Source organism: Anser anser (genome assembly GCF_964211835.1).
Source record: "Anser anser genome assembly, chromosome: 1".
NCBI lineage: Eukaryota > Metazoa > Chordata > Aves > Anseriformes > Anatidae > Anser > Anser anser.
Genome location: NC_139720.1, coordinates 114,559,968 through 114,586,740, shown reverse-complemented (window position 1 = coordinate 114,586,740; position 26,773 = coordinate 114,559,968). Strand labels below are relative to the sequence as shown.

The 26,773-nt window shown below is 35.5% G+C and overlaps 1 protein-coding gene across 2 annotated transcripts in view; it reads left to right on the top strand.

Annotated features, from left to right (window-relative positions):
• The window catches only part of HLCS (holocarboxylase synthetase), a 126,659-nt gene that overhangs the window by 42,603 nt on the left and 57,283 nt on the right, over window positions 1-26,773 (top strand). For both annotated transcript variants that reach the window (XM_083814025.1, XM_083814026.1), the window contains one exon: window positions 816-1,087. In XM_083814025.1, coding sequence (XP_083670151.1) covers window positions 816-1,087 — 272 coding nt within the window. The remainder of the gene's footprint in view (window positions 1-815; window positions 1,088-26,773) is intronic.

The following is a 26,773-nucleotide window of genomic DNA, read 5'->3' as shown; positions in this document are numbered from 1 at the left end:
CCAGACAGGTAATAATCACAGTAATTCATCTCTTCGTTTCACATTCAATAAAGCGTATTTCTAAATAACCTAAAATAAAGGAGAGGAAAATAAAAGGTTTGGCATGTAGGTATGTAAAATCAGTTGTATTAGATATAATAAATTTTATCTATGTATCATATACATGCATTTCACATCATTGAAAATATTTTGCAACGAAATGTCTACCAGCTGTGCCATTGGCTGTGACAAGGGAGCATACTTACAACTCCATTTTGTACACTGGTATAAAGTTTTCTTAGTTATGTGCCTTCTTGTGTTATATGCTTCTGCTTTAGCTAGCTTTTTAAACAGCCACTTTGGAGTAAGGTAATAGTTGTGAAGCTTCTGTTAGCTGAAGGTAGCCCTTTTAACAGGTATTCCGCTGAGAAATCAGTAAATGTTTTTCTTAGCTGCTGCTTTATCCTTCAAATCAAGTCTTAGCAGTGTGTTGAGAGGCTTGTAGCAGAGAAACTTAGCATGCCGAAAAATCTGCATAATACAGAAGTGCATAATACGCACTCCATGTTTCGGTATCTAACAGAACCACCACAAGTTTAAGCCTAATTAACCCACAAAGGAGCATGGTCTCAAGATTAAGAAGAGTGTACCAAATAGTCAGGTCAGGCCATTGTAGAACAAGCAGCAGAAGTTGATCTTCAAAAAAGAAATGAAGTTATTTTTTCCCATTTTGAAGCAGGAGGTGGTTGCTTGAATGTAAATATTCTCAGAAGAATGTTTGTGTATCTTTCTGTATGTTGGTCCATATTTCTATGTCTTATTTCCCTTGTCCACAGGAAATCCATCTTACATTCCTGAAATGGCTTGAGGAAAATGTAAATGCTGAAGGATTAATAGAATCCAGCAAAGTGTCTCTTAAATTTGTTTCATCTTGTGAATCAAAAATGGAGACAACTCCATCTCTGATGTCAGTCATCACTGAGATGGGAAACTTCTCATCAGAACATTTCAGCCTGGAGACGTATCAACAGAATCTGCAAACAAAGAAGCTTGGAAAGATTCTTCTCTTTACTGAAGTTACCACCACAACGATGAATCTTCTAGATGGGTAAGACATTGATCCATACCATCTTGAGTAAGATTTCTGATAGGAATTCACAATTATAGAAATGTTCACAATGTTTGGAAAGAAACATTTTTCTCTTTTGTTTATTTGTCACCTACAAGATACCCAAAGTCAAAAATGCTGATCGTCTATGAAATAGGACACAAAAGAGAGATCCTTGTGTTCACAGAATATTAATTGATAGTGTATAAAATGCCATGCTATAAAGGGTGCAAAACCCTAGTGTGACAGCTTCTTACTTGGCAATTGACTTTAATTGTTAATCTTGCAAATCACGAGCATTATCACAGGAATGTTTAAGGTATTAAATGTCCATATTTAGGAGATTACATACATTGTCTAACTCAAGTTATTTTCTGTGCTAGTTACATAACAACAGTAATACCAAGTAGGTTGGGGCCTGAATTTTAACATTGCTGTTTTCTCTCATTCCATTTAATGTCCTTTCGCTGAATATTCCACTAAAATGCTCTTTGGTGTTTCTTAAACATCGGTTAGGGTTGTGTTAGACGTTCTTTCATCATCACATAGATGACCATTGTGAATGAGTTGTGAGATACCTTTGAGAACGTAGTTTGTTAGAGTTTTGAATGGGATTAAGTGATATGAAAATCACAGTTAGTAAATCTTAGGTTGGAGTCTATGTACAAAGACTATACTGTTATGTTTCAGAACATGAAATAGTCTGATGGAAAAAACTGTCTTTAAGAAGCTGTTCCTCTTCAGGAAAGATTTTTTCTGTGTGTTTCTACCTGCAGCTCTAACTTTTCTTGACAGCCACTTTTGAGTATCAGTGTTAATTTATCTGCAGAAATTGCAGGTGAATTTTACTGTTGAAAATAACCTCAGTAATTTTGTTCTGGATTTTCTTTTTATCAACATCATCAGTTAAATCGCCTTGAATGTTATTGTAACTGATTAGTTAACTAGCAGTAATAGCTTTACTTCTCAGCTAGAGAGCCTAAATTGTAAGGCTGATATGTTACAGAATATGCCTTCTTGCAGGTAATAAAGGTGATTTGTTTTAAAATATACATACGCAAAAACTGTGAATGAGCATGCATTAGAACAGTATTACAGTAAATCAGTGTAATTTTACAGTTGACACTGTTCTGATAACTAAAAATTACCTGAAATTAAGTATTTATAGTGTTTATAGATAGAATTTACAAATGATAATTTGCCCTAAAATTTTGTAATTTAGAGACAGTTCAAATCAAATAAAAATTTCTTTAAAGCCAAACTATTCTTTGTGCATGCATACGTACATGTGCACACACATTAAAAAACGTAGCTATCCAGTTTTGCCACACCCCTGCCCCAAATCTACATCCTAGTCCTACGACTGATTTGACAAGGGCTTTTGGACGTAGACAGACATGCTATTTCAATAGAGCCCAAAAATAAGTGTTTTATTATTATTATTGAAGCATTTGTAGAATTTACATGTAGTATTCAAATCATATTCAACTCATAGGATTGAAAGCAGACTTACTGGTAAGAAACTGAAGAAGTGATAATTTAATATGTCAATACTTTTCTTTCTGACAGTTCTTTGGTGGTAGTTCTCAGTAACAGTATCTACATATCCCAGTAAGATGAAGTATATTATTCAAAGTCAGTGAATTTATTTAGATATCACAAGCTAAATAGAATAATGTCTGGCCAATTTATTTACGCTTATATCATCCAGAAGGCAAGGGAGATGAGAGAAGGGGTCTTGGTTTTTCGCTGAATCTGGAACCTTTACTCTTTTATCTCTAAACTGATGTCCCAGCAGAGTGTTCAGCTCACAGGTTGCTTTCTTATGTAAGTAGTCCAAATGTGATGAAGTGCTTGGAGATGTGGGTCTTCAAGATTTTCCCCGTTGTGATGCAACTCAAGTAGTAGGTTTTCAGATAAGATGTAAACCAGAAGTTCTTTCTCTAAGCAGCTTTTACAGGGAAGGTGGTCCTACTCGGATTATAATTTGAGTGATTAAATTTCTTGTAGAAAGTCTTTTGTTTTAATAATTCAAAATATTAAATATGATGGTTGATGATATTGTAAATACACTGTTGTCATAGATAAAATAATGTTTTCCATGTGATTTGCAGTTCAGCAAAGTACCTTGAGATTTCACAAATAATAACAAGTCATAAATCACTAGAAATTGAGGCAAATATCTATTAGATATTTTATTTATTCTTTTTGAAGAAAGAAGTTGTCAGTTTTTAATGTACTTCCATAAGAACCAATATGAATGTGTTAAGGTATGTAATATGTCAGGTTTAGGATATGTAGTATGTCACTTGCCAGTTCAAAATGAAAGTATACCTCAAGAAAAAGAGTTTCTTTCATTGCACAAAAAATAAATTCTTAATGATCAGTTGTAATTCCCAGAAGAAAAAAAAATTATACCTTGTATAGGTAATCAAATATTGCAATAAGCAAGTGCTACAGGATGGAATCTCTTAGATTTTTCCAAAGTTTGTGATGACAGAAAATGTGACACAGCCACCTCAAGAACTTAATCCATGGGATTAGTAGTGAATTGATTTAGTAAATTATTTAGTTAGTAAATTACAAATAAATGTAGCATTTAACTTCCGTGATTTTAGGTTTTCTTATACCTCTCCCACAAACTGAAAGTCAAATGTTTGCCTCTCTTCCTTTTCACTTCCCCAAACCTTCATACCCCAAAATTAAGACATCGAAGGAGAAAGTGGGCTGGAACTAATTTAATGGCTGAGTGACCTCACAGTAGAGAAACAGCCGGAGCCTAATAGGGGTCTTTGTCTACATTTCCACCCTGGCTGGTAACGTGCCAGTCAAAAGTCAAGCAAGAGAAACAGGTGGAAACTATTAGACCTGTCATAAAGTTTGAAAAATTGATTCTGGAGTCTAAGTGAATAGATTGAACTTGACAGTGTTGTCCTAAAGATTCTAAGGAAAAATTCTGTAGTTTAATTTGGAATCCCTTGATTGTTCATTAGCTCTCCAGATGGCATGTCTTGACATTTTGCATATTAACATACACACTTTATTATCATTGGCATACATTTACATGTCCTAAGGTAACAAGCAAAGTGTGAATTCACCTGTAAGTATCTAAAATTAAATGGCATTAGTCTAATTGGTAAAGCAAAGATTTGCTTAAATATCGTGTAGTTTAAAATAGTCAATATTGCTTCTATGATTTCAATTTAAAAGCATTAAATTAATCATAAGACTACATTTAAAGCATTTAATTTTTTATTTCTTAAACTAAAATTTAAATTTTTTACCAAAGATAGAGGCTTCCCTCTTATTTTGTTTTGTTTTTTGCTGCAAGGGAAATTCTTTCTGTAAGTCAGAAAGAAATGTCAGAAACCTTGTGTATTTCTTCAAAGATATTTATCCCAATAGCACCTGACCAGGTTAAACTTTCCAGAAGCAGTTCCACTTTCGTTGTCTCCTCTTCTCAAAGAATGCCTGAGGTTGTATGACTCAAAATGAAACCATTATTTTTAAGGATGCATCTGGTATGGTGATGCAAGTATTGAGTTGTGGAAACGAACTTACTAGGCTCACAAGACCTGAGGTTGATAAAGAAATATTTCTAGCACGCTTTAATTAGCTGGAATGGTTTCACAACCATTTCATTAAAAATAAACTAATTAGGTATTCAGTTCAATTTTATTCTTTACCAGCACCTAATATCTTGTTTTAATGTTTTATTTGGCAGAAGATGTGATTTATACATTACTAAGCCAGCATGTGATATATTGTACATAAAATGCCATTGTGGATCCTGTTTCCCTAGTATTTAAGAAGAACAAAGGCAGCTGTTCCTGTGCCATTGTTAGGAGGAGTTTGACACAAATATGGTGAATTTTAGTGGGAATGAAATGTGGGAGAAAATTGCTTTCATAATTGCTGAGTGGGATTTTTAAATAAAATGTCAGTTTAGAGTAAACAATTTTCAAACAGTTAAAATCTTTGCAAAAGAAAATCCTTTACGTCGTTGGTGCCATTTTAGTTTTTCTTTATGCTTTTCAAGATTCATTGTGCCACAGCTTTAATTTTGGCAAGTGAGCATTAGGACTCAGATTTTATTTTTAAAATTCATGTTTTATGTTTAAATACACGTGCTGCTTATGCAGGTACGAGTTAGTGAAAAGTAAGAGCAGCTTATAGTTGCAGGAAATTGGGATGGCAGTTCAGAGGCACAAGCAAGCTGAGATTGACAAACTGTATTTTGTACCTAGTGGGTGTTTTTTTTTCAAATCCTTGTGATGTTTTACTCTACGTAAACACAGCGGCCTCCTGTTTAGTCATTCCATGCACCTCAGTGATCTCTTGTATTCTCTGTTTAGACCATGTTTTTTAAGAAACAAATTGAAATCAGATAAGCTGGGGGGGGGGGGGGGGGAGGGGTGGTTTGAAAAGTGGTTTGGAGACAGAAATTTGGAATTAACAAAGCACACGCAAAATACGCCATATAGTCACAGTGGTTGTATTCATTCCATCATCAGGCATATCTGTCTAAAGCCTGACCTCTCAGGTATTTCCATCATAATTCCGTGATGACTGGACTATACGCACGAACTGTAGCTATTGCAGCTATTGGCTCAACTTGATTGACCATTTTCTTTAAAGCTATGAAAATTGTTTACTGCTTCTAATATTATTTTAGCTAGCCATGTCTCATAATCTAGGCTCAGCTGGGCAGAGGAAGCAGTTGTGCTGTGTAGTCAAAACCAGCTGCAAGGGGGCTGGTTTGGACGATATTTGCAAATAGGGACCTTGTGTTTTCCTCACTTGAAGGTGTACAGGTAGTTGGATTACAAAATCTTCAAATGGTAGTCTTTGTCTCGTATTGTGATGAGAATATCCTAGTACGTTAATAGTCTTCTGTAAATAAATGTCACCAACGTGTTTGTAAAAATTACCCCTCTGCATCCTTCCCTCTTAAGAAAGTGTGTTAGCTAAAAAATGCTGTGGTGGTCAGGAAGGATGCCTTTGTCTCAAGAAATTGCTGTTGGATATTTAAAAAATACGTGCTGATAAACTGGTCAGTGGCATTTAAATGCTGTATGAGTTTTTCTATGTAATTTGCTACAGATACATAACCAAAAAATATTTTATAATTTTGGATAGCCAATCCCTCTTTGCGTAGAGGACTCTCACAAGTGCATCTCTCTTTTAAAAGCTAAGATTCCTTGGTTGTCTTTGTTTGTTAAACTATGTTGTGGGATAGGAATACTTTACTTAACAAATACTTAACCTAAAACCTAAAGTTAGATACTAGTGCCAGTAGACTTGCTTTTTAAAGGATTTCATTCTTTCAACCTATATACCTCCCATTTAACTTAGCCTTGATATAGTACCATCTCCCTTTGTTCTTTACATCATTGGGTTTACTAATTTTTAAACTCACATTTATTTTATCTATAGGGTTGAATTTGCAACGGGGCTTTTTATTCTCAAAAAAAAAAAGAGGTAGCACATTACATTGGAATAGCTGCTTCCATGATTGTTTTTCCTGAGTTTTTTTTTCATATTCAGTATTTTGTGCCTTTCTTTGGTCATAAAGATTAGCTCAAGTAACAGGATATGTTTGTTGTCCTTAAATTAAAATCATTTCAACAGTAATTTTTACTAATTTAGTTTTAAATGTATATTATTTCTGACTTTATTCTTCCATTCACTTATTGGTACTGTTTTGCATCATCCAGCATTAGAGAAAGCTGTCCCTCATCCTGATAACACAAGATCATACAGGAATTTTTGTAATAGAGCCAAGAGTCTGTTCCCTTCCTTGCCTGTATAAAGTGAGGAATTCGGAAGTTTTTGGCACTGATTTGGTTCTGTGCCATTCCCAGACTCTTCTCTGCAATAGCATTTTTCATTACATGCATGCTGAAAGATTTCTGTATTAGGATTTGTCATCTCCTTTGCGTCAATTTTCCTTGCCTTTCTTTCCACCTGTTGTGAATGGTTCGTAAGGACGCTAAACAATTAGGTCCCTATTTTCTTGTCACGCACCTTGTGTGTCTGATTTTCCATGGAACTGAAGACAAAATATGTTTCTCTTTATTTTTTTGTTATGTAAAATTAGTAGATTTTCTTCCTGTTAATGAAGTGGGCCTCCTGCTTGCATGGTTTTTGTCAGCACAGGGGGAGGTTTGATGTTCCCAAAGGGGATTGAGTCATAAAAAAAAAGATACCCGTTTTGCAGAGCAATTAACCCACATTGAACTCTTATAGTATATTGTATTACCCTGCTGCTGGAAGTTCCTGAACAATCCGTATTGTCGTATGAATACACATGTATCCTTGGGACACTCCTCATTTGTTAAATATGAGTGGTAACCCTATAAGACTGCAAGGTTAAAATGATAGCTAGAGAATGGAAATGGAAGGGTTTCAAGAAAATTATCTTGTTTTGTTTTACATGGAGCTGTTTTCATGCATGCATTTTAAATCAGACTTTTCATATTAAGATGAAAAAAAATAATGCTGAAATTAAAAGTCATCACACTGTTGAAAGAGGATTAACTTGAAAGAGTTGTATGTTAGAGTACAATGTATGTAATGGAACGGAATACAATATATAATATATGGTTATCTAATCACATAAATTATAACACACATTACATATATATTATTGTTACTCATTTGCTAACTTTGTGACTGTCAATTCTGACTTTGAATTTTAAATTTGGTCTAGTAAAAACCCTGTTGCTTAAGCTTAAATTGCCCAGAAGCACTTGTGTGTTACTGTTTGCACCTCAGTGAGACAGAGCGTTAAGTTAGAAAGTTAAGGGTTTGGATAGGAAGGCATGAAATATAAAGGTTATGGATAAGGAGTTTCTTTGTACGAGGAGAAAGTAAAGAAATTTTGATGCTTTTTCAATCATCATTTTGTAGCATATTGTTAAGTATAACAAAGTCAGTTCTGTAGTGTCAGTGTGGATGTGTATGAGGTAGGGCTATCATTGTCTTCATCTCATAGCTTTCTGCGCACTGGGAAATCTCCCACCTTATTGCCATGGGTCTAAGTTCAAATTGGAATATTGCCTCTGATGAAGTTTTACGTTTATAGTAATAAGGAAAAAACATAAAATAAGATGGGCGGAAGTTAATGTAGGACATGATCCATTAATGATCTATTGATTTTAAAAGGGTAAGGCACAGCAAAACTAAATATGTTGATAATGTAGTCAGATGAAACAAACTCCCCGCCTCCGTAGTTAACCTTGCTGAGTAGCTCAGGGCTTGGGCAAGTCATGGACCTGCATTCCTCCCCATACCTTTTTACTGTAGTTGAATCACTAGAATAGTAAAAGAATAAATTAAAGGTGTTGCAATCAGGTAAAACAGAATAGCAGTTAGGTAGTCAGATGTACTAGGAAGAGGATATCAAGTGACGTGATAGTGCATTCTGTTAATGGGTTACCCACAATGTATGGAGCTGAGGAAGTCCCAGTTTAGGAACTAGTAAAGAATCCATTTGGCTGGACACTGCACTTGTTTCTTACACTGTTGACCTATTAAGGAGATGTGTTGGAGATACTCAGCACTTGCAAGTTCCAAACAGACTCCTTGTTTTTTTCAGAAAATGGAAATATGGGACAGGTTGGAGAACTCAAGCCCAGTATGCTTTGCTTTGGAATTCCTCTGACCGTTGTATTTGCTTTAAGGGATGCATAGGGCCTACTTCACTTTTGGAAGTAGAATTAACATCTACAGAGTAATTTTTATCTGGTTGTTTTAGGAAGCTGATGGGAAGAATCCCTTTTCTCAGACATGGAGAGAAATGTGTTGTGTGCTACATTTTTACTTTATTTTCTTTGAAACTACAATAAGGATCCAAATTCTGAACTAAAATTAAATGCAGTCAGACAAAATGTGAATTATTGTCTGGAGACGCCAGTTTCTCATTCTGACTGTACATGGAGAATACCATAATCATGTTTCTTAGAAGTTCAAAGTTAGGTCATGGCTTTCAGTTTCCATTTTGCACATCTCCATCCCTTTGCCCTTGCCAAAAAAATAAAATAAAAAATGGTTGGATTTGCTACATTGTAGGAGCTGAGAAACTTGTGGCATTACTGTTCTGAGGAAGTTTAGACAGCACCTGTTCCAGTGCTGTTAAGAATAAACATACTGATTTTTATTCTTATGCTGCCAGAAGATAGTAATTTGGTTTCAGAATAATTCACTGATTGTTTTCAGTGCCTAAACCTTTCAAAGCTTGTGTAATTTCTACCTTAAGCAGTAAAATAAGAAAATCCCACAGAATCTGAATTCTTTTCTTAAATCCCACTGGCCTAATTTATTTTCACTTATACTCCTAGTTAAAATATTTTAAGAATCTGTTTGTATTCAAACGAAGGCTTGCATTTATCACACCTCATATCATTTAGCCTAAAATGTCATGGCCTGTAGAATGGTGTGTAAAAACCGAGGTTCCCCCACTGCAGTTTTGTGATCCCCAGGATTGCTATAAAATACAGTACCTCATGTTGCTTTCAAAAGAATTTACTAGCATTGTTCTTGTTGCTAAAGAGTTAAATGTGGCAGAACTTCCAAATGTTTTTTGTAAACTTCAGCTGATGCTATTTTAAGGATGATACTATCTTACATAAAAAAAAAAAAAGAAAAGAAAAAAAACACACAAGTATTTTAAAGGTTTCTTTGCAAACACTGAACTTTCATTCCATCTTTCATTAAAGAGTTGTGGAATACAACTGGAGACTCTTCTATAGACCTTTTTCATTTTATCTGTGTTTGAATGGATCATCTGTTTGTCCATTCGCAGAGGAAGAAGAAGGAGAATACTGAAAAGAAAACAAGAAGAAGAAAAAAAAGTAGAGATGGAGGCTGAGATATAGGAAATAGGAAATAAAAATAAGGCATTCAAGGGAAACAAATCTTATCTGTGTTTGCTGAATATTTCTTTAACAAGTGTTAGGGAGAAATGAGTGGCATGTAAAAAGATTGCAGTATTAATTGGGGAAAAATCTACATGTTGTCAGAGTGCATAGCAAACCAATTACTGATCAGAAACCTGATATTCCCTTGTTCAGCTGGCGAATTGTCTACTGAAAGATCCTGTACTGTTTGGGTTTGTTTCCTTCTGAAGTCATAGAGGCTGGTAGTAAATCCACTTAAGCATGTGGTGGTTCCATTTCTAATTTTTTTGTTTGAAAACTGGGGAGTATGAGGAATTTATTTTTTTCAGGTTAAAAATAATTTTCTATACAGTCGCATATGAATCTGCAAATTATGATATACTGCTTTGCTTGTTTATTTTTAGTCACCCTTTTAATCTTTTTTACCATCATAAGCATCTTTGAATACGTAATCAGAATCCCACAAACTGCTTATATTTCATGTTTTTAAAAATGTGGCTTACAACATAGTACATTATACTTTTTGGATCTTGTGTAATCCATGAAATTGCATGTTGCATGACAGTAGAAAAGCTTCAGAATTCATTCTACCTGACTGTAATGCTTTCCACCCATTAATTTACCATCTTTAGTCAAATCCTAGAATAGGCAGTTAAAATATCAAAATGATATTTCATTGACCCATTTCTACAACCCCCATAACATATCGGTAAACTCAGATGGCCTGTGGGCTTAGTTAAAGAAAACAGTGTATTTTGTACTGTTGTATTTATCTTTCAGCTAAAAGATTTCATCCATATAATGATTGTTAAGCCCAAGACTTGATCTTCACACATGTCTAAACTATTTGGTTGTATAAACTGGTTGCTACAGAACCAGTTTCGTTTTAAGGATGCATATTGTGCAATATGATTGCGGTGCTGAAACTGAAATTTCTGAACACTGGAAGAATAACGTGCAGAAACTGTTTTAGTGGCTAAGAATACTATTTCACTCTCCACTGAAGAGTGAGGATTTCTGCCCTGAGAACAAATAGGTATTTAATATACTAGTGTAAATGAAAGGTGGAAGTGATATCAAACAGGCATATAATCCATTGTAGAGCTGTTTAGTGCAGGCATTGGGTAGAACTGTCTGATGAAGTACTGATCTGGTACCAAAACCTTTTTCTTTGGTGTCTGAATATAGACCCTCATACCTGACCTAAGATGGAGTGAAGTTCGGAGATCTGTTTTCTTAGGCTTTTAACCTTTTTCTTCTCCTTTTTCTCCTCTGTTTGCACTACTGGCTTCTGAAACAGTTTTATCAAGAGCATACGTTTCTGAAGTGATACAGAGGAATGCTTGTATGATCTCAGTAAGCCATCTTTCAGGCTTTCATGTTATCCACAGATGCATAAGAAAGAAATAATATTATTTTGGACCTTTAAGTTTGAAGACTCCAAATTACATAAGAGTTCTCATTCAATTCTTCATTTATTTGCAAAAGATAACATGTATACCTTATCTGGAGTATGGAACCAGATGTGTGATACAAAAGAAAGAGCTGGGGGCCACATGCTTTAATGCAAATTTAAAATCCTGTGTGGTACTTGATTCACGTGATACGGAATACTTTTAAGTTAGTAGACCGTATCAGGATAGCGAGGATCAATGCTTGTGGAATGCTTAGAATACTCAATCACAGTTTATCCATCTGTTTTCAAAAAGAAAAGTGAAATAATCACCCCTTGCCAAGGTATTTGGAAAGCAGTTGTGTGGCTTGGATATTTTTTGTGGTAGTAGCCAGGCAACACAGAATTTTCAGCTGGAAGACGTTGGAAAATCTGTAGAGCTCTATGAATCTAGATTCTTTGGCTGCCTTTTTGTTTTTCTCTTGGCGTCAGTATTCTGCTGTCATTCAGTTGCTGCATTTACATGTTTTTCTTTGGAACTAAGTGTAGATATTCATATTTCTCCATCAGAATATTGTCAGTGTGCTGACAGAAAAAATACAAGGAAGATGCCCTTGTGCATCACAGTACCAGCACACTGTAAAGCCTAAGGTAAAAAAGAATCATTATCCCAAGAGGCTTCTTGGTTTTAAGAACAATAGTTAAATAATCTTGATATAGCCAGCTGGAAAGCCTGATGTATGGAAACATTCAGCCTAGATTCAGACACAGAATGTCACCTTTGCAACGTATTTAACTGGCTATGCCGATTTTGTCCCCAGGAACTGAAGTTTGTTTGATTAACTCAGATTTCCACAGAGCTGTATGCTGTAGCCACAGAAATGGAAATTGATTACAGAATATACTGTCATAGATATTTCAGTGTATGCCATGTTCTAAGTTGTGGTTTTTTTTAACCCTTCTGATAAAGAAAGACAGGGAATTATTCTGCCTAACAACCAAACATGGCGTTCGTAGCACCAAAATGGTGTTATAAAATGGTTCTTATTTGAACGTGTAATTTATCTAAGCAGTTGTAACTTTAGGTATGTAAAACATATTCAAATCTTACAGACAAATTGATTGTATTTCTTCATCTGCGTTGTTGGCAAGGATTGCAAATTCATGCTTATCACTTTTGGGATAATTAAAAGACTTCTGCTTATCTTCTGTTTACTTCTATTCCCAGTAGCTTTCTCACACACTTAAAGTATTTTGCTATTATCAGCCATTTTTATCTGTTCATTTTCTGGTTTTGGTTCAATTTCATGTTTGAGATGGATAAGATATAACTTACTCGTAACGCAAGCTAGTTAATAAGTACCAGTGTAATTAATTAGTAATGCATGTCCTTTTTTAAAAGTGTAATTTAATGTTAAAAAAAATCTGATAGTTGCTGACTGATAAGTAAGATACTGCTGGCCGTATTCAGGAGAGAAATGAATTGGGAGAAATCAATCTTGTTTTAGTTAGTGACTCAGATCTTAATGTGGTATATGCTGGGAAAAAATGTTTTGTCTTGGTAAACTTTATTGGATGTAGCTTTTTCTGTAGTTTATTATCTTGAAACTTTTTATTGGTCTGATTTTAATTCTGCAGTTCTGAACATAGCATGGGATGAGTAAGTTGTAATGATTAATTACTTCAGAAAGAAGGAGAAAGATTTTCTTAAATCCCACTTCCTTTTGTCTGTCAGCTGACCTAAAAAATGTAAGTTACACGTATTTCTGATGTGTGTCATTAAGAATTTGCATGCTGCCTTCTCTACATTTTCTGTTATTTTTCACCAGCTTATTCTCTCTAAAACCAAGGAATAAGTTGTTTTTTTTTTTATGCTAGAGTGTGAATTCAAACTTCTGTTTTCACAATATGGTTAAATAGTTGCATCAAGTATGAAATTCAGCACAATTCCATCTTCTTTTTAACTAGCTATGTTAACAGTTCAAAGAAGGTAAGGTCAAAGGGAAAGAATGAACTCATAAAATTGAACTGTTTTCAGCTACAGGTTACAGAAATAACACAAGTATCTTTCCTGGCGTTTTATGCAGAATTAGGAGTAGATGAGAACAGCTAGACATAAATGTATTTGAGGATGCCTGCAAGCCTAGGTGTAACAGGTTGTCTAACTAATATTAGTTGATAAGACTCACCAGAAAATTCTACCGATTTCAGTGGAAACCAGCTATTAAAGGGAACAGAGAAACCACTCACTATGAAGATTTTGGAAACAATACAGTCACATTTTGGGGAGAAGGGTGGAAGAAAAAGGGAAGAATAAGTAAACCTGGAATGAAAATGAAGATTTCTTTTTGTGAAGTTCAGAATGATCATTTTTGCCTACAGGAAAGCTGCAGAGGGACTCTTTATCAGGGAGTACAGCGACAGACAAGGCGTAATAGATTTAAACTGGAAGAGGGTAGGTTTAAATTAGATGTAAGGAAGAATTCTTTACTGTGAGGGAGGTGAGGCCCTGGCACAGGTTGCCCAGAGAAGCTGTGGATGCCCCATCCCTGGAGGTGTTCAAGGCCAGGCTGGATGGGACTTTGGGCAACCTGGTCTGGTGGGAGGTGTCCCTGCCCATAGCAGGGGGGTGAAACTGGATGGTCCTTAAGGTCCCTTCCTATGCAAACCATTCTGTGATTCTGTGAATAAGCAGGTCCTGCTACGTGTTGGCTATAACATTATTAATTCTGGAATATTTATTATTCATTCTCAGAATGTCTGAGGGTTATCATTAGCTCCACGAGGAAGGTATGCTAACGTTCCATATTGTTCTGGTTTTGATTTTAGCATGACATGAACGCAAAAAGTATGCTAGGCAGTTTTGAGAGTACAGGTAATTGGAACATTAGGATTCTGCCTGATAACCTGTTTTTCATCTAAGGTACATTTCAGAAGTTTCAGCACTCAGTGGTCATCAGAAAAGATAATAATTAGTCATTCACAAATTATATTTCACCAGTGACTGGAGAGCAACTGCACAGAAACTATATCCTTTTACCTGAGAAGGAGGTGAATATTCTGCTGCTAGCTGAAGCTGTAATACAGGGTATTCATGATAATAGAATTATATTGGTTTTGGGGGAAAAAGTAATTTGCTATGAGGCACTAGCTTAATAAACTAGTGTGTCAACAGGAGAGGTTAAGAAGGGTGAAAATATTCTATTTCAATGTTTTGCCAAGTTAAGCAGTGAAATATTGTGAGCCTGAACCAAGTGAAATTAAATGCCTTCTACTGGTTGAAGTTTTTCTTTGAAAAATCTCAGTGAGTGAGTGACAATTCAGAAGTGGTAAAGTGTAACAGTAGATAAGTAGATAAGTGCCCTTCCTTCCCTGCTTCCTCTCCCACTGAGGAGAAATTGCTGAGCAAAAATCTGAAGTGCTGAGGTGTTTATTTTAACACTGGGAAACACTTATTATTTCAAATATTTGCCTGCTTGTATATCATATCTATTATACCAGATGTGCCATATACAAATTAGACACGGCTCATAAAGTATGGTAACCCTAGATTTTTCAAGATTTTGGATGTAAATTTTCCTTTTATTTAACGGATCTCTAACTCATGTCATGGAGGCTTACTAGTGATGCAGGTCTATACCTTTCTAATTAAAACCTCAGTAGAATTCTTCCTATACTTGAAACATAGTCCTTATTCAGTTCCTCCCTTAAATATATATATATCTTTATATATGTATCCTTAGATGGTGTTGAAGCAAGAAACGTTGAAACGAAGGGAGCATTCACTGGATCTGGAACCAGGTTGTCTTAATTACTTGGCTAGGTCTGCAGCTGCATTTGCCATCTAGCAAATCCGTCCTGATAGTAGAGAAGTTTCTTTACAGTGATGGTAACTATACAAAGAAAGCCTAAACTAGATTCAGATTACTAAATATGAAGTCGGAGATGAATAAAATATAAAGGAGACCAGGAGTCAAACTATACTGTAATTTCTTTTCACTTTTCCTTGTACGATGAGATAGTTCAAGTGAACACTTTATGCATGTGTTTATCTTTCACTCTCTATATAATGGATTCTGGCATAGGAGCATGCATTCACCATGCATGTTAATCTGGTTGAAGAGAAAGTTGGTTTTTGGCAGGCTGTGCTGCAGGCACCCTCCTCTGGACTTTGCAGAAGAGATGCCAGCCAGCTTTGCAGGCTAGCCTGTTGGGAGTGTTCTCTCATCTTAGCTGGCTGTGGAGCCAGCTGGCAGTCATATCCAGCACAGCACTAGGTAACATGAATGAACTAGTCTTCAGAGAACTGGAGGGTTTTTTTTCTGAATTTAGCGGAATCGTTAAACACCGATTTCCAAAAATGATTTTGTGAATCTCTTTACAGCGTCAACCATATAACTATTTAATAAAATGAAACTGAGAAGGTTTTGTATTAAGAACTGTCCATTAATTTTTAAAAATCACAAACTTTGACTGTTTTGCTTTCAATCTATCGTGTACTTCAGTATTTCTAAAGGTCTCTTTTATTGTGTGATATTAATGTCATCAAGGGAGAGAGCTGTAAGGCAAAAGTATTTGCCTAGTGTGTGTTTTCAGTTTTATGTGTTCTAGTAAATCTGAGGTGCTTCGTTCTGGTTTTCAGGTTTCAAAATACATTAACCATCTCTCCATCTTATGCAGTGGCTCATACCCACCTCGTTACAAGAAGGGTAGGAACATGATCCCTAGATGTGGTTTTTCCTAAGTAGGTGATTATTGGTATGTATGCCATTTGTGTGTAGATTTCTTCACTGGACCATATTACATAGCGTATTAGGTCTTCCTAGCATTAGTTACATTTGCATGTAGGTTTTTTCTGTGAGAATGCATTCTGGAGGGTGGTTTTGAAACACTGATATTCGTGTTACTAGGGATATGTGTGGTGTCTGCATTATTTGCCAGTAATCTGAGTTGGATTTGGTTTCAGAAAATGTGAGCTAGTTCTATGCTCATTGATTTTACCTACAGAAGTTTTAAAGCACCAGCTGTATGGCAGATGCTCATATTAAGGTCTTGCATTTCAAGCAGGACTCAAGACATTCTTAGGATACCTTATTTGCATCTACTACAGATTTTTCTTCTTCAGATTCAGCCAATCCGTATTCATGGGTAAAGAAAAATTTCAGTCTTTCGTCAAAACCTGCTGGATAGAACCTGTTGCCCTTCTTCAATTTCTGTTCTTGTCTGTTCTGCTTTCTCTTCTGCTAGACCATAGCTGATGAGTAAGATTGAGTGGGAAAGAAATTCTATTCTGCCTGTTCATTTCTACCAAATCAAAATTGTGTTACTACCTGCAAGCAAAAATAAAACAAAATTTAAACATATTGCTCTCATTATGTCCATGTCCTTAGGTCCTCAGTTGTTTTGATTGTTCAGTAGTCCAATCAACTGTCAGTCTCAAGCAGTGTGAGGAATTAAATGGCACAAGTGACCTGATTGTCCAACAGTAGAGGTCTTTATCCTATCCGAGGAGGCCAGCTTCTTCTTCTTTTTTTTCTTTCTTTCTTTCTTCTTTTTTTTTTTTTTTAATGACTGTGATCTATATAGTTGGTTTTCCTTTTTTTTTTTTCTTCTTCCTGAAATTAGAATCTCCTTCTTGCCTTGACCTTTTTTTTTCCCCATCTAGCTGCATATTGTAATTTAAAGCCTTCTTTGATGGTGGTACAACATTGTCCACAAACTTTAGTTCTGCATGGAAGTAGACTCATAAATTAAGGACAGATATAATACTGGCCATAAAGTACTTGGTATAATATTTTCTTTGCCGTATTTTCTACTGCTGCTTCAGGAGAGACTTGCATGTGTTTTTACTTGCATGTTGAATCACATAACTTTTTGTGGAGGCTGTGTGTGGCTTTAAAGATAGTTACAAAATAGAAATTGATGCAGGAGTGGGGCCTGAATTTACAGATCAGATCTGGACCATTTCACAGCTTTGTTTTTTCTGCAAATCTACAATTGTTATTATTAGGCTCTAACTATATAAATTGAGACTACAGACTGTAACTTTGACCTTCCTTAATGTGGGAATTTGACAGTCCAGCCTGGGTTTTCTTGAATAATTTAATTTTTCTTCTCCATGTGCTTCAGAATTTTGCTTCCAGAACAACAACCAAAAAAAGGAGTATATATTTATATCGTACATAATGCATTATGTTAATTATATTTATATTCTAATATGTGTTAAATATTTATGTTTGTTTTGTAGCAGTTACATTTTTAATGAATACATTTTATAGATAGAAGATATTTGAGTTTTTGTTTAGAGTGTACTCACGTACACATTGCAGTTGTGAGCTTTAATAACGTAAGCATGTGAAGACTTATGAAAGGAAGGAAGTCTTTATTTCTAGTCTTCTATATGACAAAATTTAACCTTATGAAGGCATTCTTTTCATACATTTATATGAATAAGATGTTATACAAAATTGTACTGTGATTTCTTTGCACTTGGGATTTGAGCAAGTTTAGTCCTGTTCTAGATACCAGCTAGAATGCTTTTCAAGAGTCTTTCCCAACGTTTTTAATATGCTAGTGTTATGTTGTGTGCTTTCAGGAACAAATCAGAGCACTCCAGTAAAGTTGGATTATAACATATTTAAGAAAAATAAAATGTAATTTGTTCCTTATCTTTCTAACTTTAGTTGTCATAACTTCGTGCATCTTTTGTTGACAGGTATTTGACAGTCTAAAATTGGAAAATTTGGGGGGAAGCTCTTTCTTGTTGTATTGACAGAGAATTACTAAGATAACATGTTATTTCAACAGTTAGGAGTTTTTGACTTGTTAGATTTCATTTTCAAATTTAGCCCCAGAAGTAACTAAAATGAAATTTGTTTCTCAGGTTTTAAGTGATATCAGACCAGTTGTCTTCTTTATGGGAATTTTATAGCTCCATGCATATCCTAGGATGTTGAATAAAAGTTGCAAAGTAAGACCCAGTATAAATGTTTGTGAAAAAAGTATTTTTTTGCATAGTATTGTATTACAGAGATGCAAAATTAGAAAACCAAAGGTATGCCCTCCTAGATGCGAACACAGTGGTTGCCAAGCATCTTTCTGAATTGCATTTATATTGTTAAAATTGCATCTGTGTTGTTATGCTGCACATGTTGAATAGTCTGAAGTAACAGCTGCTCACCCTATGGAAACCAAAAGTTTATGTGAACATTTGGAGGGGAAGAGCGCTGCAGAGGATGATGAGAAATGGGTTATACTTAGTTTTTCTTAATAAGACATGGTATACATATGTTCTAGACCTACAGTACTGTGGATTCTACAACATAGCACAGAGAGAGGGTGTAAAAAAGGTGATTCCTGATTCATAACATGGAAGATTTCCGCTTAGTTGCACTTAAGTGACTACAAAAAGAAGATGGCGCTGTTGATATTTGGCTATTTGTTTTTGATAACCACATTGATAACAATATTTTTGATATTTGTTGATAGGAATATTTGTGTCATGCCCAATAGAAGTATAAGCAAGAAGAAATCCTTGGAAGCTCAACTGAGAATTCAAATTGCACCATTTGACCCGCTCCCCGCATAACTGAAGTGGGTTTTCTGGTAACAGGTTTGCATTTAATTACGTAGCAATGTGGCAGAAAGCTGCCACTGCTGAAACTGTTTCAGCAGTCTTTCTGCATGGTTTTGCAAGCAATAAATGAAGTTTTCTCAAAGTATCTTATATGTGTCTTTGGCCATTCCAGGCATCTTTTTTAACATGGAACATTTAGAGCTCAGTTTTACCAGCTCTAAACTTCTGGCTAGGAATTATCCCATAAATGCCTTGTTTATCACGTCTGACAAGACAACAGCTTGGAAATACTACTGAAGGAAGGGATAACAAGCCTTCCAGGAAACTCTCTGAAATTGTGAAATACTGCCTGAAATTTTTATGCCTTGTCACAGCATCCCCTTAAATAGCTTCTCGCAATATCCTCCTCAAATAGTGATGTCTAGAATTAGGAATATTAGTAAATGGCTACTGTGCTTTCTGGCAAGTGTAGCTTCCAGCTCCACTTGGATACATCTCTACACATACGAAACTGCTGTATAAAATAAATGTCTCTAGAGGCCCAAGTTTTGGAGGCTATAGTTTGTAATCTGGTAAGGGTTGCCATTCGTTATGTTTGTATTACAGCTTCTGCCAAGTACTTATGACAGAATTATGGAAGTATGAAGTGCTTAAATAGAGACCTTGAGAAAGAATTCCTGTGAGGAAACAATATTTCCTTACTGTGGTTAGGTGACTGGATGACTATAGACCACTATTTCATTTGCACTGCGTAGGATAAGTGCTGGTTCATGTGGGTGGTTCATTGGTTTGTTTTGCTAGAGATGCAATATTTCCTTTTCATGCACTGTTACTCTGCATAGATAATTTAAAGGTTGATGTGTGATAGCTGCTGCTCATTTACTGTGGTGTGAGCACTGTGTCCTTTTCAGGAGTGAACGTCACAGAAGAAAGCCACCATTTTGAAGTACTGTCCATTGAGAAATTGCAGGTTGACAAAGAAACCCCCTATATAGTTCCCTGGGAAAATGCAGCTAATTGATTAGAAAAATCTTTTGACTGTCCTATACAAACAGCATGGTTTTTTAGTGGTTGGGTTTATGGAACTGATGTTGGTGAAGTTATGTATGAGAAGAGCTAATTCTGAGAAATTCGGCCGAGCTAAGATTGTAGCAGATCAAGCATTTCAAGGGGTATAATGAACAGGTAGCTGCACTCTTGGTTCAGACTGGTGTAAACAGTTTCCGTTTTCATGATCTCACACTGAGTTTGTTTCTCAGTAGAAGGTTGTCTTCTGATTTGGACGATGGCATGTCTGCATGCTCATTCTTTCTGAATGGAGATACACGGGCTGTAATTTCAATTCAGTTGTTTCAACAGCTAATCTTTGCATGAGTTTCTGAAGGTGTCTGTATCCTGGCAATGAGTCCAGCTAATAAGATGCAGACTTTCACCTGCTTGATTTTAGTCTGCCTCAGCAGAGTCTAAAATGTTTAGCTGGTGAGAACTTAGTGATCTTGTTCAGATGAGTTTGCTCTGGAAACTCTAAAACAGAGCAGACATCTAATAGAGGTGAGTATGAAGGACAATGTACTTTACAGCAAACAGGAAGATGAGGGACTGTGGGGGGGGAAGTTTGATTATTTTTCTCTCTTCACCAGCATTCAGTGATTTATATGATTGTTCAAACACTGCTTTTAGTTGGCATTTGCATCTCCCATGTCTGTCAGTTGGTGCAGAGGGTTGTCTATGAGAATAGAAATTTGCCTTACTTGGATTAGTTCCAGATAAATCATAGTTGTGAAGTTTTATTCAAGAAGCTGCCACTTGCTACCATCAGGGGAGTGGAGCTGTCAGATGATTTCTTTTACAGGGATTAGAACCATGCTATTTTAATATGATAACAACAAAGTTAAGAAGAGAAGTTAATATCAGTTTTGCTGAAGATCTCAGAAAGCTGCATGAAACTTTGTAGTTGCATAGGTGATAGTACCAGAAACCACAGCAATTTTACAATCCACCTTTATTTCAAAATTATGAATTGGAGCCTATCTGTGTTACTCCTCCATGGTGGACCCTCTGTTTAAAATCTCTTTAGTTCATGTTAAACATGTGCTGATGCAAATGGCACCTTGCTGACGTTAGAGAAGGGGAGAAAAAGAGCAACAGGAGATGTCAAAGGAGCGTGTAACAACAAGAGAAGAGTGAGTAAAAAGATTCTTGCAAACTTCCCTTGTCAAAATACCAACATGAGGAAATGCTCTCTGGCATAAGATAGCTAAAACTACTGTAGTCCAGTGATATCAGTCTTGATATGAAGCTTGTAGAGATTCTCTGAACCAGTTTCAAACCAGCATTTGCAACACTATAGTACCATGTTCAGCATGTGTTCCTAACCTGAGTTATCTTGACTGTTGTGCTTTGCAGCTCTTGTAACTTTTTACTGACACCTGAGCTTGTGTTATTATTAGGCTCTAACTATATAAATTGAGACTACAGACTGTAACTGAAAGTATATTTTGACCTTCCTTAATGTGGGAATTTGACAGTCCGGCCTGGGTTTTCTTGAATAATTTAATTTTTCTTCTCCATGTGCTTCAGAATTTTGCTTCCAGAACAACAACCAAAAAAAGGAGTATATATTTATATCGTATATAATGCATTATATTAATTATATTTATATTTAATATATGTTAAATATTTATGTTTGTTTTGTAGCAGTTACATTTTTAATGAATACATTTGATAGAAGATATTTGAGTTTTTGTTTAGAGTGTACTCACGTACACATTGCAGTTGTGAGATTTAATAACGTAAGCATTTGAAGACTTATGAAAGGAAGGAAGTCTTTATTTCTAGTCTTCTATATGACAAAATTCAACATTACGAAGACAATCTTTTCATACATTTATATGAATAAGATGTTATACAAAACTGTACTGTGATTTCTTTGCACTTGGGATTTGAGCAAGTTTAGTCCTGTTCTGGATACCAGCTAGAATGCTTTTCAAGAGTCTTTCCCAACGTTTTTAATATGCTAGTGTTATGTTGTGTGCTTTCAGGAACAAATCAGAGCACTCCAGTAAAGTTGGATTATAACATATTTAAGAAAAATAAAATGTAATTTGTTCCTTATCTTTCTAACTTTAGTTGTCATAACTTCGTGCATCTTTTGTAGTCCAGTGATATCAGTCTTGATATGAAGCTTGTAGAGATTCTCTGTACCAGTTTCAAACCAGCATTTGCAACACTATAGTACCACGTTCAGCATGTGTTCGTAACCTGAGTTATCTTGACTGTTGTGCTTTGTAGCTCTTGTAACTTTTTACTGACACTGGAGCTTGGGTATTGAAAGCAAGTTTGGGAATCCCACATGAATCTCAATTGCTGCTTTTAGCTTGCTGTGCACGTAAAGTCTTGAAGCACTGACCACATCAGCCATAAGATGTGTGGATCTGCAGACTTGGTTCTAGGAAATTCATATGCCACAAAAGAAATTTAAAAGCTCTACTTAGCGATGATACTAAGAGAACGATCAGTTGTGCCAAAGATATCTTTCCTAATTATAAACAGATGCTTTCCTTTCTGTCTTGTTTTTAAGTATGATTTTCCTAAAATGGAACCTAACAGTACATTAATTTTAACATTCAAAAATGGTCAAGCTGTTTTTTCTAGTAACTTGGGGGTGCACTTCTGCAGAAGCTTTTTTCTGCTTGGAGATTGAGGGGAGAAGAAAATCCCACAGATTTCGCTGGGTTTAGGTTTTAACTTTGTAAATCACACTTAGGAATGTAGTTTAAAAACTGCAAAAGGTAGTAGTGGAACAGAAAAATCTAAAACATGGAAGATTTTAACTTTAGAAAGTAGTTTTTTATATACAGTAGTGTATATGCTACACTTGTTAAAACAAGGATACATAAATATTTTCATTTTTAAAGTTCTGTTACAATTTTAAAAACAATCTTTTTATTATCCAAATTTGTGTATACTATCTTATTTCAGGAGTGATATTAAGTATCTAAATGGCAGAAACGTGGATTTGTCACATAAGTAGTCATGGTTCTCTCTTGTTTCTTCCTTGGTATATCCAGCCTTGCCAGGGGACAAGGCCAGATTATTTTTGTGCTATAGAAATTGTTCCAAAACCAACCCTTTCTGTAGTTACATTATCCTTCAATGTAAGGAACATGTTTGGCTTATATATTGCTGACATCTGCCAAGTGTTTCTTTACCAAGTGTTTAGTGTAATTTGCAGTGAGCTGGTGAATACTTAATGGTCTTTATAGAACTTCATCTTTTATGTCATCCTCAGCTAGAGCAAATCCTTTCATCATCAGTGTTATCTTTGTGCTGCTTTTTGCTATTTAGATGCCAGCATTTCCCACACCCAGTTTCTTTGTGATTTCCAGGATTGTATTTGAAAGTACATACTTTTTTTTTTTTTTTAATTAAGTGGTCCTGAATAGTATCCAATGAATATAAGTGGTATAATGAAAGGACACGTTTTTCATTTAACTCCTAGTATAAAGCAAGTTTACCTTCCTTGGCATCTCATTTTAAGTTACATAAGGCAAAATTGAATCACTATAAAATGGGAAACTTTAAAAGTTGCTGGAAGTGGTAATTATAGCTTTTCTTCTTTTCTAAGTCTTTATGTGTAGATGCACCTAGTTCTGTTTTTAGTGAGAAATTTTATACCTTTCCCCCTCTTTTCTTTCCTCCCTTGTTTCCCCAGGCAGGAAAAATAACCTGATCAGTTCAGTAAAAGCAGCTTGGGCCATTAAAATCAGCTTTGTACTGTGAATCCAAACAGTTTTAAAATAGAATTCAGAGGAGAAAGTGGGAGAGGGGCTAATCTCTATCGCTAAAATTTTCCCTTTTTTGTTTAGGATGTACCTGTAGTCTCTAGGTTTGCCACAGTGGGGTTGCAGATTTTTAAAAACTAAAAGAGGAATGTTAACTCTATTACCTACTCAGTCTCAAAGATATAATTAATGACATTCTACTCAGCTAAGATTAACTTGAAAGCTTATGAACATAGGAATAAAAAAGATTAGTTTACAGATTATCAGTGATAATCACCAGACTCCTCAGCCCTACAAAATTAGGCTACCCACTTCCTTTACAAGAAATAAAGAAGTCCACAGTCTATTTAGACTCATAAATGCTAGATGAAGGAAAAATGGCTTGGAAAAAAATTCATAAGACATTGAAAATATCCCTTCTAGTAAGTCACAGAGAAGATGGATAGGGTGATAAGTTTTTAAAGCAGGCAGTATTGGGCCAAGCTGAGTAAAGACAAGTCTTTATTGATGGGAATGTTTTCTGAAAGCTCTGATGTTTGCTTTCAGATTTAGCTGTTGTTTGGACAAGAAGGACTCATATTACTTTTTCAGATCTATATGAGCATAACTTCAAGGTTGCAGATATAAAGAACTTTTACCAGATTTTTATACTTTCATCTATATTAATTTACTTTTAATGATTTTGACTGTGTATTGATACTGATAGTAGAAGGTGCTGTCTACTATTTATTTCTGAAGCTGGGATTGCTGTAAAATGTGCTGCAAAGTACTTAAAGTAGAAACTACTTCACATTTAGTACAAGCCACAAAATTCAGGAGCTTTCAAATGCAATTTTACTGTATAGCCATTAGTTTTCCTGTTGTGGATTATAGCAGGTATAAATGGAATTGTTATTTATAATTATTTCTACGCTATTTCTTTGTCAAATATTGCAAAATAATTAATTTAGCTTTTTGATAGATCATCACTTTCCAATTAATTTCTGAACTTAATTATAAAATTGCAGACTGATTTTAATAGTTACTTACCTCTACATCACAGCATTTTTCCTCCTCATTTTCAGAAGTGCCTTCTCTATGTTTAAATCTGTAAGGTTTGTGTATTATGTGGAGCAGTTCCAGACAGAAGACATGTTCTTGAGAATTTAAGTGAATTGGTTCAAGAAGCCTTTTGGCTGCAGGTTGCTACTCACAAGTGGGCCCTTGCCGCGGTGTGTGTGACTCTTACAAACGTGCTTTAGTGCAACCCTGATCAGTTCAAGCTGCAGCTCAAGGTAACAACTAAAGTGGATGTCTTCCAAAAGAACTGGTCTCGGAAACTCCTGTGCAAGTTACTGTTGCTGAATTTTGAAGCACTAATTAGCAGCTAAAATGGGAACATTTTACCCCCCTATCTGCTGTTGCTGGTATTATGGTCAGGGAGTTATGTCTTGAGGAGTTCAATGGAAAACACTGTTAGTGGGTTGTTCCAGTTTGAGGAAGACTGATGAAGAGTGCTCCCAATCAATAGCATGTTTCAGACGTACCAAACATCTGTCTTCTTGTTCTGACACTTCAAAGGTGCTCCCGAATCCAGTTGTTAAGGATAATTTGCATATCATAACTATGCGTTGTAATCAAAACTCATTTGTCTTTGGTCCAATAAATGAAGATTTCCTAACAGGATTCATAATTGTTGTTTAAAAGTAAAATCAATCATTTCTGTATAATTGCCCAATTTATAACCTTTCCTTTACCTTGTGCTTCACCTCATAGAACTATGGCAGTGTGCTGTAGGTAGAGAGGAAAAAGAGGAAGGAAAATGGGTTATTTGCTGAAGCACAGGGCATGCGATTGTTGTTTGTTGTTGTATGAAATCACAATCAAAATTGACACAAGTTGCTATTAAACTCTATTTCCTGTGTTAAAAAAAGTCGGTATTAGCTAAAAAGAAACCTGCAGCAGTAGATTTGCACATAGACCTTAATGAGCCCAATTGACCTTCTGTGCTGTATTTACAATTGCCTTAAAATTGTAAGCAGATGTTTGAAAAACTTTTGTTAATAGGTCCCTAACATCTGTTTCACCAGTGATATTGCCCACCAAAGCAGTTGTAATTAGTAGAGCACCTAGTGCATGCATCTTTTTCTTATTGGAGCAGATGATCATATTTCTCCCTCAGGTATTAAAGTAAAATCTTATTGGCACTTTTGTTTTCATAAATTCTACAACATTTCTTTTGTAAAGACTAAAGTTTTTCCACCAAATGCAGGGTAATGTAATAGTTTTTCCCTGTGAAGTCTTAAAAAATGCAGTACAGTACCAATACATCCACTAACACTAGACAAAATTCAGGGGATAGCAAAAAAACAGAATATGAAATACTGTGTGCAACTGAAACTTTTGATAGCATTTGTCCATTTGTACTGCTCCGATGCATGATAGAATGTGTGTTTAAAGCGGAGAAAAAAGAAAAGTGAAAGGGAGAAAATCTTAACCTCTGCTGCAGAAAAAGCCAGTGTCATTTGCCCATTAAAGTTCTTTTATATGACATAGTTTCCATTTATTTGAGAACACAAAAACCTGTCTGCTTGCTCAGTTTATATAGCAGTCTTTTCAAAGAAATTGTTATGACAGTCTGTGAGGGTAAAGGTTCAGCTTTAACCTTGTGTTGGTTGCCAGCCTTCATAGCTCTCATGGCTTCGTTTTTTTTTTAAATAAACTGCAATTTGAAAGTTATTCTTTAACTCCTACTTTATAAAGTATAATATGGAAAACACAACTGGGGGAGACCTGTGCAAAGCTGCCAATAAAATTTCCACTCCAGTTGTTTCCATGTGGACTTCATTGGAGATAAGTCACTGGCAGGGGAATAGCCCCTTTTCCAATGAGGAATCTTTTTGGAAATGTTCTGCTACCTCCTAAAGCAGCTGCCAGCCTTTACAAAGTGCAGAAGCTTTCTAAAACATCCCCCATGTCTTCTCAAACCTGTGGAATGAAGGCTGCGTCGGTCACGTCACAGTTTGTCTAATTGTAATGGGTCTGAGCTACATC